Source organism: Homalodisca vitripennis, chromosome 1 (genome assembly GCF_021130785.1).
Source record: "Homalodisca vitripennis isolate AUS2020 chromosome 1, UT_GWSS_2.1, whole genome shotgun sequence".
In the NCBI taxonomy this organism is placed as follows: domain Eukaryota; kingdom Metazoa; phylum Arthropoda; class Insecta; order Hemiptera; family Cicadellidae; genus Homalodisca; species Homalodisca vitripennis.
The window spans coordinates 58,930,587-58,942,373 of record NC_060207.1 but is presented as its reverse complement, the minus strand read 5'-3'; the positions used below and the strand labels follow the sequence as shown (position 1 = coordinate 58,942,373).

Genomic DNA, 11,787 nt, shown 5'->3' with positions numbered 1-11,787 from the left:
ACTATTGACCCTCTTATTGTGGAAACACTTGAAAACCAGGTAAATGAAGCAGGCCAGTAAAATTTAGATCCGGATATGCTTTATTTTCAACAAGATGGAGCTCCTCCACATTATGCTCTTCCTGTGCGACAATGGCTAGATGCACACTACCCGGATCACTGGATTGGTAAAAGAGAATCAATTGAGTGGCCGGCAAGGTCTCCAGACTTAACACCCTTAGACTTTTTTTTGTGGGGTCACTTGAAATCAGTAGTTTTTAAAACACATCCCACTGGCGTCCAAGACTTGAAAAAGAGGGTCCCTGCTGAGTGCAGACGCTTAACCAGAGAAACTTTTAGAAAGGTTAGGCAAGAATTTTAAAATAGGTTATTTTTTTGCCTGAACACAATGGGTACCAATTTGAACATTTGATCTGAAGTTTACAAAGGATTTACAACAGTATTCAGTGAGTATTTTTGTTGTTATTAGCAGTAGACAATAGACAAGTTCTTTCTTTACATAATCGTGGAGATTAGTAGTGCATTATGTGGTTACAATAATGGTTAATTACTAAAAATATTTTCTTTTTTCGTGTACTCATCGATTGAGTAAAAGGGTCTCTTTATCAGCCAGCGTCAGTTGCTTCTTTAGTTGTTGTGCAGGTGTGTTCTTCAGTTCTTCTGGCAACAGGTTGAACAACTTCATTCCAGCATATGTTGGTTTTTGCTGAACAGATTTAAGTGATGAGGTTGTAAGACAAAGTTGGAGGCATGTCTCGTGTTATGGTGGTGTATATCTTGATTTCTTGGCTGTAGACAAATAAAGACTGTGTGCAGGATAACTTCTTGTTTATACAGTGCCACCATCGTTAGAATTTTAAGTTCGGTAAATGCTGTTCGGCAGCTTTCTCTCTCTGTATCCAAGACTCTCAAGACATCTAACAGCACACTTTTGTTGTATGAGGACTGTTTCTAAATTTGTAGAAGTTGTTCCACCCCATGATGCTATACACATAAGAATGTGAGACTTAAAAAAAGGTGAAGTAGGCAATTTTTGTTACCTCTGGAGTACATACTTGATTGAGTCTACGCAGAAGATACGTTCCGGAACAGAGTTTCCTGCACAGCTGGTCTACATGTGGCTTCCAAGATAGATTGGAGTCAATTAAAATGCCAAGCTAGTTGTAGTACAATAGTTTGTAGGCTAATAATTTTTGTGTAAGACATTACATTATTGGCTGCTGATAGCAAACGGCTTGGCTGATTCCAATTTTGTTTACCAAAATACAGCATTTTTTATGAGCTTCAATTTGAGGTGTCATAAGGTAATAGTTGCCATTTATAAATTTTGACTTTGGGTATGGGGGGTCATGGGGGTGAGAACCCCCATTTTGAAAATATTTTTTTTTGTTCCCCCAATTAGTACTATACACCCCCGTTCACAGGATTTTGATACTTGGGCTATAAGTCTTTTAATACGAGTTTGAAGTTTTCAAATGAACACTCTGTATATAGTACAATACATATTTTTATTTTCAAATGAAATGTTTAAAAGCTATGAACTTAAATATGTAGGTATTTAGAACATGACTAATACCTTACAGTTTTGTCTCAGAAAGAAATAAAGTAGGTAAACAAATCTGAACAAAAATGTATTTTTACTTTATTTTAAAAATAAAAAAATGAATACAAATTTTATTTTGCATTAAACTTTTCCCAATAATAGTACAAGGATCTACCTTAAAAAAAACAAGATTTTATGACAATTTATTGTCTTATAGTGATATGTTCTTAAGGAACATTGAAATATAGGTATATTCATCAATTGAAATTTATTGGACCTGGTGGGTTAATCCCGATGGGAACGAATAGACTCCAAAAGATTAACGATATTTGGCCCTAAATTAGTTCTAATTATAAATTTAGGAACTCCAATGCACAAATACTTGTTCTTGTACAAATATTACAATTCTCTGAACTTCTTAAACTTAAATTTTCTGTTTATAAATTGTAAATGTGTAGTACTAGCAAAACAAAGCGTCAAATGCAATGAGCTTTCAGAGTAGAAAGGTGAAGCTCCCTTCACATATCTACTCCAACCAGATCTGAAAATTGACATATTATCTGTTAAAGTAATCCTCTTTGCACTCTGCACATTCTTGTGTCCTACAGCACTGACTGTGTAACACCAGTCTCGGTTCCAGATAATGGTAGTACTCATATATTCAAGCTGACGCCTGACCAAGGAACTGTCAAGTGTCAGACAAGAATCTTTACAAGAGTGAATGATCTATTTAAAAAGATCTATATATTTCTCTTGGCGTTCAATACAACATTTGTTACATGTTCAGAGATCAGCTTGGAATTGGAGTTTTAAAACAATTATTCAAAATGGACAGATATGTAACAATGCTAATGGAACATATTCTAAAATTAAAAAATTAAGGTGTATGTAAAAATGAAACAAACAAAAATGGTACACTTTAATATGAATTAACTGAAGAAATGAAACACAGGGCAAATGCTAAGTGAATCAAAATGGTATAACTTTCTCTAAACGTTCATCCTTATTTGCAACTGCAAACATTTACACAAGTAAATCAGTTCAAGAAGTATATACACTAGCAGGATAAATCTATATTTCTGGTAATAACATAATATTAATAAACTTTTATCACTTTTAAACTTTTATTTTTCGTACGATGTACATTTCGGAATCAATGATTCCGAAATGTACATCGTACGAAAAATAAAAGTTTAAAAGTGATAAAAGTTTATTAATATTATGTTATTATTATAAAACACTTTTAGAGGCTACATCTCTAACATATATTTCTGGGCTGGTTGTAGTCATATATGTTACAATAACAGGTCTCAACTTGTTTCTTTTTAGTCGTCTGTTTGGAGTGCCATTACAGATTTGTAAAAGTCAATTTACCATAAGTGATTTAGATTTTTTTAATAAGTTGTTATGCAGTACGCTCAGCTATGCCTTGAATTTATTTATTATCACATTGGAGAGTTTTCTTTAAATAAATAAAATGGAGTCCCTGAAAATGCAAAAACATTTAGATAGGGAGCTTGAATATTTTAAATGACTAAATTTTTCAGTGTCAGATATTTCAACACCACAATTCTCAATATGTTTAAAAATAGTTTATATAGCCACAGTTTCAATAAGATGTGTGTGTTTTGGTTCGGCATACATAAACTGACTGATAAAATGTTTTCTTGGATATTTAAGAATATCTAGATCTCGCACATTTATATTTTTCTATGGTTCTACAGTCTCCTCCAATTTCGTAAAAAGGAATTAGTTTTAAAAGTAAAAGTAACTACATTAATAACCTGGTTGAGGTTTCGAGCATTAATATGTTGTGGTTTAAGGTTTACAGAGAGAGAGAAAGAGAGAGCTACTGGACAAAAGTTTGATATAATTAATTGTTGCATGGATGGCAAAAATATCTGAAGGGATATTTCATGGTATTCCTTAAGGAAATAATTGAAAATGTGTTTATGTATAATATGAGTGCAATTTTCATAAAGTATATATAAACTTTATATTCACAAATTTATAAACAATTTATAAAAATTTATACATTGTTACATCAGTCAAAAATTTCCCCTTCTAATCTTCTTCATCATCATCAGAGGACTCTTCTTCAGCTTTTTCCAACCAACTTATAAATGGAGCCACCTGAAAATGTATATAAAAATTAATTTACATGGCACGCAATAAAACTTGTAATAGCAGCAGCCCCCATCAAAATAATTTTATGCGTTTTAATCTTCCTTCTACACATAAAAGGAGCACATCCCATGCTGAATATTGCTGCCAGATTTACATGCAAGAAAATTACTGATCCATCTAAACATTAGGAATACCCGTGGGGGACTGGCATCCTCATCGGCATCAGCCACTGTCCCAGATGGGATCGTGGGTGATGTACCATCCTCGTCTTGTGCTGCAACTTCTAAGGGAGTGGCAGGGCAAGGGGAGGAAGCCACCTTCCCTTGTCACTATTCTAGTGACAAGGGTAGAAAACCTTTCCCCCCTCTTGGTTTGGCCCTGAAATTGAGAGTAGTTACCTATCCCTTCCTTTCCTGATGTTCCTACCCTTACTTTACCAACAACCCCAGACTAAAGTGTTATGCGACCCGTGCTGAGAGTCTCGTGGCACTGGGGGTATATTCAGTGTCTTCAACGGAGCCTTCTGGGAACCAGGGGACACCCAGTCATAATTACCCTTATCTTCCTAATCGGGTCACTGGGAAGATGGACTGCAAACACCCGGTTCTCGTGGGAACAGAATGGAGAAGGAAAAAGTAAACAAAAACAAAACTGAAATTCAAGAGGTAAGTGAAACTCAACCAGAAGAGCTACCGATTGAGCAATTAAGAGTGTCTGAGATGACCCCAATGGAGGAAGACAGACTTCTCTTGTCAGAAGGCGAAGTTCGGCCGGAAGAGCCAAAAAAGAAGCGGCTCTCGAGAGGTGAACTATGAAAGCGGAGGATTGAAGAGGCTGTCGCTAGAGGTGAGTCGATAATCCCCCAGAAAGAAAGGCAGAAGAGGTGGGAAGAGAAAAACCGAGCTCTGATAAAACCAACGAAGCCGGTTCCTCAAAAGGGAACTTGGTTGTTGTCGGGGCCCCAGAGCAAGGGAAAACTCATTCCGTACCAGCTCAAAAACAACCAACCCCAAGCTATGCAGGGAGGCTTAAGTGCATGGCAGTAGGCCGCCCCAGGAAAAAAAAAAAAAAAAAAAAAAAAAAGCTATGCAGGTGTGAAGAGGCTGCGATCGCAGCTGACACCTGAAGAACAAGGAAAGGGAGGGGAGAAAAGAAGGTAGGGGCATGATGGAGGTGTCACAAAGAAGACACCCGAAACATATGCCAAAAAGATCTCTGTGGAGAAGCTGGCTATTGTCCGGCTCGAACACCCAGAAGTAAAACTATCGATGGAAGAAACCAACAACCTGAAGAAAGTGCTGGGCAAACGCGCCTTTAAGGGCAAAAACGTTACGATGTCCAGCTGTCATGTTGAAGGTGGAGCGATAGTGGTCGGCTGTGTAAACACAGAAATTAAGGAGTGGCTGGAGAAGCAGGTCCAGGAGCTGAGTCCTTTTGAAGGAGTTCAGCTGAAAATGGGCCCAGCTAAAAGCCTGGTAAAGAGAGCTGTTCGAAGCCCTCAAAAACCAAAATGACCTTGACACGGATCAATGGACTGCTGTTGGAGGGAAATCTAGCACCAACGGCGGATTCCTGGTCCTTCATGTGGACGAAGACTCCCTGAAGAAGCAGAAGGCACTGGCGATGCGCCCATTTTTGGGCAGCGACAGGATCACCTTCAAGTTGCAGGGAGGTAACGACCAATAGAGGATGACAGTGGTGCTCCAGATAAACCTACACCACAGCAGAGCAGCTACGGCAACACTCTGCCAGAAGATCCTGGCTGACGACATAGGCGTGGTGATGGGGATGAGCACCGCTAAAGGTAATTTGATATACGATTCTGGCAGTAACAACCCTAGAGCATGTATATATATATGTCAGTAACAAAATCAAATCACTAAAAATGGCACAAATGTGTTCTAGAGACACAGCCGTGACAGAGGTTCACTTGCAGACAGGTGATGGCAACATCAGAATCCTGTTTGCAGCGGTTTACCTCCCATACGATTCTCCAGAACCACCGCCAACTGCGGAGATGAGGTGGATTGTGGAGTTCGGCACCCTTACGCGGAGGCACCTGATTGTCGGTTGTGATGCGAATGCCCACCACACCGCTTGGGGGAGCAGCAACATCAACAATCAGAGTGAGTGCCTCTTGAATTTTATAGTAGAATCTAACTTAGTTATTATGAATCAAGGCCGTAAACAAACTTTTGTGCAAAGAAGAGGTACAGGGGTAAGAGAAGAGGTCTTAGATATAACTCTGGCTAGCAACTAAAGTTTTAAACTGGAGTGTGCTAGATGAAGCATCTGCTTCAGATCATAGGTATATCTCCTTTGACATGAGGTCGTACAAAATAAATGAGACCTATAGAAACCCAAAGAAAACAGATTGGGTAGCTTTCAATGCAGAGCTAAAGAGCAATCTAGTAAGGGAAAATGGGTATCAGGGGCAAGGGGTCGAGGACATGGCGAACTCTTTGCAAAACGCCATGAAAGAATCGTACCACAAAGCCTGCCCCGTGATAGAAAAAAACTCAAGGAAAAAAGCATGTTGGTGGAACCAGGGGCTGAAAACCTTGAGGAAAAACCTTTGCAGAGCATATAATACATGCAAACATGCAGGGAACTGGGATAGGTACTCTGCTGCCCTAACAGAGTACAATAAAGAGGTGAGAAGACCTAAGAGAAACTCGTGGAGAGAATTCTGTCAGAGTATTGATAAGGTACCTGACTGTGCAAAACTTCAAAAAGTCCTAGCTCGAAGCCCCATAAATGTGGTGGGTACTATACTTAGGGAAGATGGGACTCACACCAAGGATCCTGAGGAGACTCTTCAGTGTTTACTGAATACACACTTCCCTGGATCTTATCAAACCAGTGAAACAGTTGTTAGTGAATGGCGGCGAGAACCTGGAGATAGCTCGTCTAAGGAGGACTGGAACTGTGCAAAGACTGTTATCAACTACTTAGGGATAAAAAAGGCCCTGGAGTCTTTTAAGCCGTTCAAATTACCAGGTACCAATGGCAATTTTCCTGTTTTACTGCAGGAAAGTGGGGACTTGGTGATACCTCTGCTTCTACGACTGTTTAGAACCAGTCTAGCGACAGGAGTCATACCCTCATCCTGGAGGACCTGTAGGGTTATATTTATCCCGAAGCCAGGTAAACCCTCCTATGAGGTTGCAAAGGCTTATAGACCAATAAGCCTAACATCCTTCTTTGTCAAGACCATGGAGAAGGTTCTGGATAGGCATTTAAGAGACACAGTCCTCATCAACCGTCCCTTACATCCAAATCAACATGCCTATCAGAAAGGCAAATCTTGTGAAACAGCCCTACACTGTCTGGTTGGCAAGATTGAGCAAGCTATTGAACAAAAGGAAATAGCTTTAGCAGTATTCCTGGATATAGAAGGAGCTTTTGATAATACGAGTACTCACTCTATAGTGTCTAAGCTTACATTCAGGGGTATGGAGAAAACTGTTGTTAGATGGATAAATAACATGCTTAAGAGCAGAAGAGCACAGGCATCTCTGTGCGGAGTCACAAGAGAGGTCAAAACGCAGCGAGGATGTCCACAAGGAGGTGTATTATCACCAAGCCTGTGGAACATAGTTGTGGATGACTTACTCTGGACTCTGAATGAACAGGGTATGTATGCTCAAGGCTATGCAGATGATGTTGTCATACTCATAAGAGGCAAGCATATGGTTACGTGTCTGGAAATGATGCAGAGTGCACTGGCCATTGTGGAGCGATGGTGTGACGAAGAAGGACTTGCAGAGAATCCTTCGAAGACCGTCATGATACCATTTACAAGTAGGAGGAAACTGGAAATCACACAGCCACTCCTATGTGGGGGCCAGATACAGATAAACAGGGAGTTCAAATATCTAGGAGTCAAACTAGATGATAAACTCACTTGGAATAGTCATCTGGAATACATAATCAGCCGATCTCAGACTACATTGATGATGGTGAGACTTGCGGTAGGATGCACATGGGGACTTAGACCCGACATGTCACATTGGTTGTACACCAGAGTCATCAGACCAATGATGGTGTATGGTTCAGTGGTATGGTGGCCAAAAGTCCAACAGGTGACTGCCGCAAAAAACCTGTCAAAGGTACAGTGGTTGGCATGCTTGGGGACAATGGGCGCCATGAGAGGAACACCAACCGCTGCTATAGAAGTAGTGCTAAACCTCCCACCCCTAGACATATTCGTCATAGGAGAGGCTAGGATGACTGCCTACAGATTGAAGTGCAATGGGAACTGGCATCATCACTATGCTAGTAAGCACTCCAAGGTCGTTGACATTCTCAAACTGGATATTCTAGAAATGATGTCTGACAGAATGGCAAAGGTTACGGACTGGGAAAAACCATTTCAAGTCAACATTGTTGAAAGGAAGGAATGGTCAAAAGGTGAGCCTGACTACATGAAGAAGGCTCTAACCTGGTACACGGACGGGTCAAAGACTCTGAAGGGTACTGGGGCAAGGGTCTGGGGAGCCAGACCTAGGGTTAACTTAAGCCTAGGTAAACTGGCAACTGTCTTTCAGGCTGAAGTTACAGCCCTTGCAGAATGTGCAAGAGTTAATGTGGAAAGGGGCTACAAAGACAAAACCATCTACATTAACTCGGACAGCAGGGCTGCTCTGCAGGCCTTGGCCAACCATGACTGTAATTCGAAGACAGTCTGGGAATGCCATAAGGTCATGAAATTGCTGGTGAAAACCAATAAAGTTATTCTAACTTGGGTGCCTGGTCATAGAGGAATCACAGGTAATGAAGGGGCAGACAGTTGCGCTAACTTGGGAGCCAACTGTCCTCTTACCGGTCCTGAACCAACGTGTGGGGTCTCATATAACTTAGCACATAGATCAGTTACCAAGTGGATCAAACACCTACAACATTGGAGAAATACTGAGGGGAATGTACAAGCAAAGCGGATGCTCAAGGGACCATCAAGGAACATTGCAACAGATGCCCTTAGAATGAGTAGAACGGAGATCCGAAAGTTGACTGGTTTTATTACAGGTCATTGGATATTCCGAAGCCACCTGAACAGAATAGGTATTCCAGTTCAGGAAACACTGTGCAGGAAATGTGGCGAGGCTGACGAAACAGCCAAGCACGTCATATTTGAATGTCCAGCATTACAGAGCAAACGCTCAAGATCCCTAGGTGTTCTTATGCATACGGAAGAGGGGTTGGAACAGGAAACCATTGTTCAGAAGATCTCATGGTTTTGCAAAGGCCTGGGATTTGATACAGCTTAAACCTGGGAGAGGGTGCACAATAAGCCGGATGGCTGAGAGGCAACTACCAGGCCTAGGAAACCTGGCCCTCTGTAAAAAAAAAAAAAAAAAAAAAAAAAAAAAAACATTAGGAAACAACTGGTGGTAGAGAAATGGTTGAGATGTGGGCTGCTCCAATAGGTGTATTACACTCAAATTTAAAACTTGTATCATAATATTGTTTATTTCTGGACTTTCCGTAGTTGGGACTTATTAATGATTTTTACTTATAACATATACAATGCACTACTTTTTCCAAATTGTTTATTTTTTGGACGAGGCCTTTCGAAACCAAAGGTTTCATCTTCAGGCAACTCCACAAATAAATATTTACACATTGTTTGTTATAATTAATATTAAAATAACATATGGTGTAAAAATGTAAATACAAACATTTTGGAAATATTTCAGCCAGTATGAAAAATTAGATTTGACTACAGTTTAATTTTTGAATAAATTGAGAAGAAAGAAGATTAGGAAACCCTAAGGACAAAATTTCAAATGATAGTAAATCGGGAATTTATGAAATTGGATGCGATGACTGTGACAAAATTTATATTGGACAAACAAAAAGAACAATAAAAACATGATTTAAAGAGCATTTATCACACACAAAATATGGAAGAGTCGACAAATCTGCTGTAGCCAAGCACTGCATTGAATCAGGACACAGAACATCAATTACAAATCTAAAATTAATAAAAGAAATAACAAAACCAATGAAACCAAGCATTCAACTTGGGAAACACTATACATACACAAAAATAAAGAAAAACTCATGAACAATGAAGAGGGCCCTATTGCAAACTCTAGTCAAATCTAATTTTTCATACTGGCTGAAATATTTCCAAAATTTTTGTATTTACATTTTTACACCATATGTTATTTTAATATTAATTATAACAAACAATGTGTAAATATTTATTTGTGGAGTTGCCTGAAGATGAAACCTTTGGTTTCGAAAGGCCTCGTCCAAAAAATAAACAATTTGGAAAAAGTAGTGTTTTTATTAACATTTAGTAATATTTAAAGAATTTTCCAATTGCTCCAAGAGTCTACAATATACAATGCAGTTTATTTTATCAAACGTTTCCTTTAAGAGACATCAATGGTAGCTAAAACATTGTATTAAAAATTTTAAACATTGAACTCAGGAAAGTAAGTTTTTTTACTGGGGTAGTAACATTTCTAAGTTTAATTTAATGTACTGAGAAAGATGACATGACACAGTAATTCAATAGTAAAATAGAACTGAAAAGAAAAGTATAAATTGTAAAAATTATACCAAAAATGCTTTATGCAGGAAAGATTACACACAAACCTTTGTTTGTCTTAGGTTTATTTTCAATTAACGTAAAAAATCAATACTAACATTTATTATTAAAATGAAATTTCAAGATTTTTAAGTATGGCTAGACATTGATTGTATTTTTTGACTGGCTCTAACGATTTGTAATAGTTTGGTGGTATTATTTTTAAGAAAAATAGAAAGTCCCATCTTTTTAGTCTTATTATGCCCGACCTCATGGTCTACTGGCCTATGCCAGGATCTTGTACAAGGTCAACAATACTGATATTAAGTGCAACTGTCCTATTAAAGTCAAAATCATGCATTGCAAGATTATTGCAACTGTGTTCTGGGACAGGCATGATATTTTGTTGGTGGATTTTAAGACATGAGGAAAGACCATCAACGCAGAAGCCTGCTATAAAATATTGACTAAGTTTAAGCAGTTCAGAACAAAAGATGTGGTATGCTGACAAAAAGAATCTTGTTACTCAATGATAATGTTAGGGTCTTACACTGCTGGGAAATGACTCACACTTCAGCTGGGACGTTTAGGGAACCTGCCATATAGCCCTGACCTTATTCCAAACAAGATCCTGGATCATCACCTTTTCCAGTATCTAAAAAATATAATCTTGGCAGGAAGCACTTTAAAGAAGTGAAAACGGCCGTGAATTCTTGGCTATCAGAGCAAGTGAAAAATTTCTTTGAAAAAACGTTTAAAAACTTAGTTTTAAGGTATAAAGTGCCCGAACAAACAAGGCAAAAATGTAGAAAAATTAAGGAAAATATTTAGAATCTAAAATTACGTATTTTGAAAAAATTGTTTGATTTTTCCCCTTAAATTAAAATTGACTCTTTATTTTTAAAACGTCACTTGTATATTGAAAATTGGTAATTACAGTATATTGTAAAAAAAGTCAATAATGAGATATTCTGTTCAATTTAAGGACTTGTACTTCTAGTGTTGAATGTTTGATTAAATTGTATTGGCTAAATTGCTCATAAAGAAAAAGGAGAAGTTGTTACCTGATTGCGAACTTTCTTCCCATTTTCAACATCAGTATCGTAACTTGGGTTGCAGTACCAGTCTAGTATGGCTTCTTCTGATAAGATTTCTTTCTCATAGAGAAAGTTTATAATCTTCATTGCAACCTCCATTATTTCCGGGTGGCTTCCCGCAATATCCTTAACACCACAAAAATTCCTTACAAAAAATGTGCCTTTTTATAAAAAAAAAATCTAAAATAAGTAATTACAAAACTGACCATTTGATCTAAATTCAAATGCATGCTACAATATAATAAAATATTTAATTTATTGTTGAGACTTTAAATTATACCAGTTTTATCTTATGAATAAATTACCATACCTGCACATCAATGAATTAAAAACTACCAATTATTACTCTATCTTCTTGCCTTGTCTATTATTCTTTTTTTAATTTGAACTCCACGCAATTATAATTTACTATAACACAAAATAAAACATTTAACCCTTAAAGCGCGGTATACAGACATGCCCTTACCATTGGAATTGTGC

At 38.1% G+C, this 11,787-nt stretch overlaps 1 protein-coding gene across 2 annotated transcripts; it reads right to left on the bottom strand.

Annotated features, from left to right (window-relative positions):
• Positions 1-2,448: 2,448 nt before the first annotated feature.
• On the bottom strand, positions 2,449-11,472 carry LOC124362382 (basic leucine zipper and W2 domain-containing protein 2-like). 2 transcript variants are annotated; one of them, XR_006922455.1, is made up of 3 exons: positions 11,275-11,472; positions 2,806-3,675; positions 2,449-2,613 (listed from the first exon to the last, which is right to left on the bottom strand). XR_006922455.1 is itself a non-coding variant. In XM_046816824.1 (2 exons), the coding sequence occupies exons 1-2, from the start codon at positions 11,404-11,406 to the stop codon at positions 3,607-3,609; spliced, it is 201 nt and encodes a 66-aa protein (XP_046672780.1). In that variant the 5' UTR covers positions 11,407-11,470; the 3' UTR covers positions 3,520-3,606. The 2 variants fall into 2 exon arrangements, 1 of the variants encoding a protein (XP_046672780.1); XM_046816824.1 differs by lacking the exon at positions 2,449-2,613 and having other exon boundaries at positions 3,520-3,675; positions 11,275-11,470.
• Between the last annotated feature and the right edge of the window lie 315 nt (positions 11,473-11,787).

Bases quoted from the DNA above. Each gene is read 5' to 3' on its own strand.
- LOC124362382 (XM_046816824.1), bottom strand. From the start codon at position 11,406: ATGGAGGTTGCAATGAAGATTATAAACTTTCTCTATGAGAAAGAAATC. The intron at 3,676-11,274 runs GTAACAACTTCT...ATACATTTTCAG, and splicing joins GGAAGAAAGTTCGCAATCAG to GTGGCTCCATTTATAAGTTG.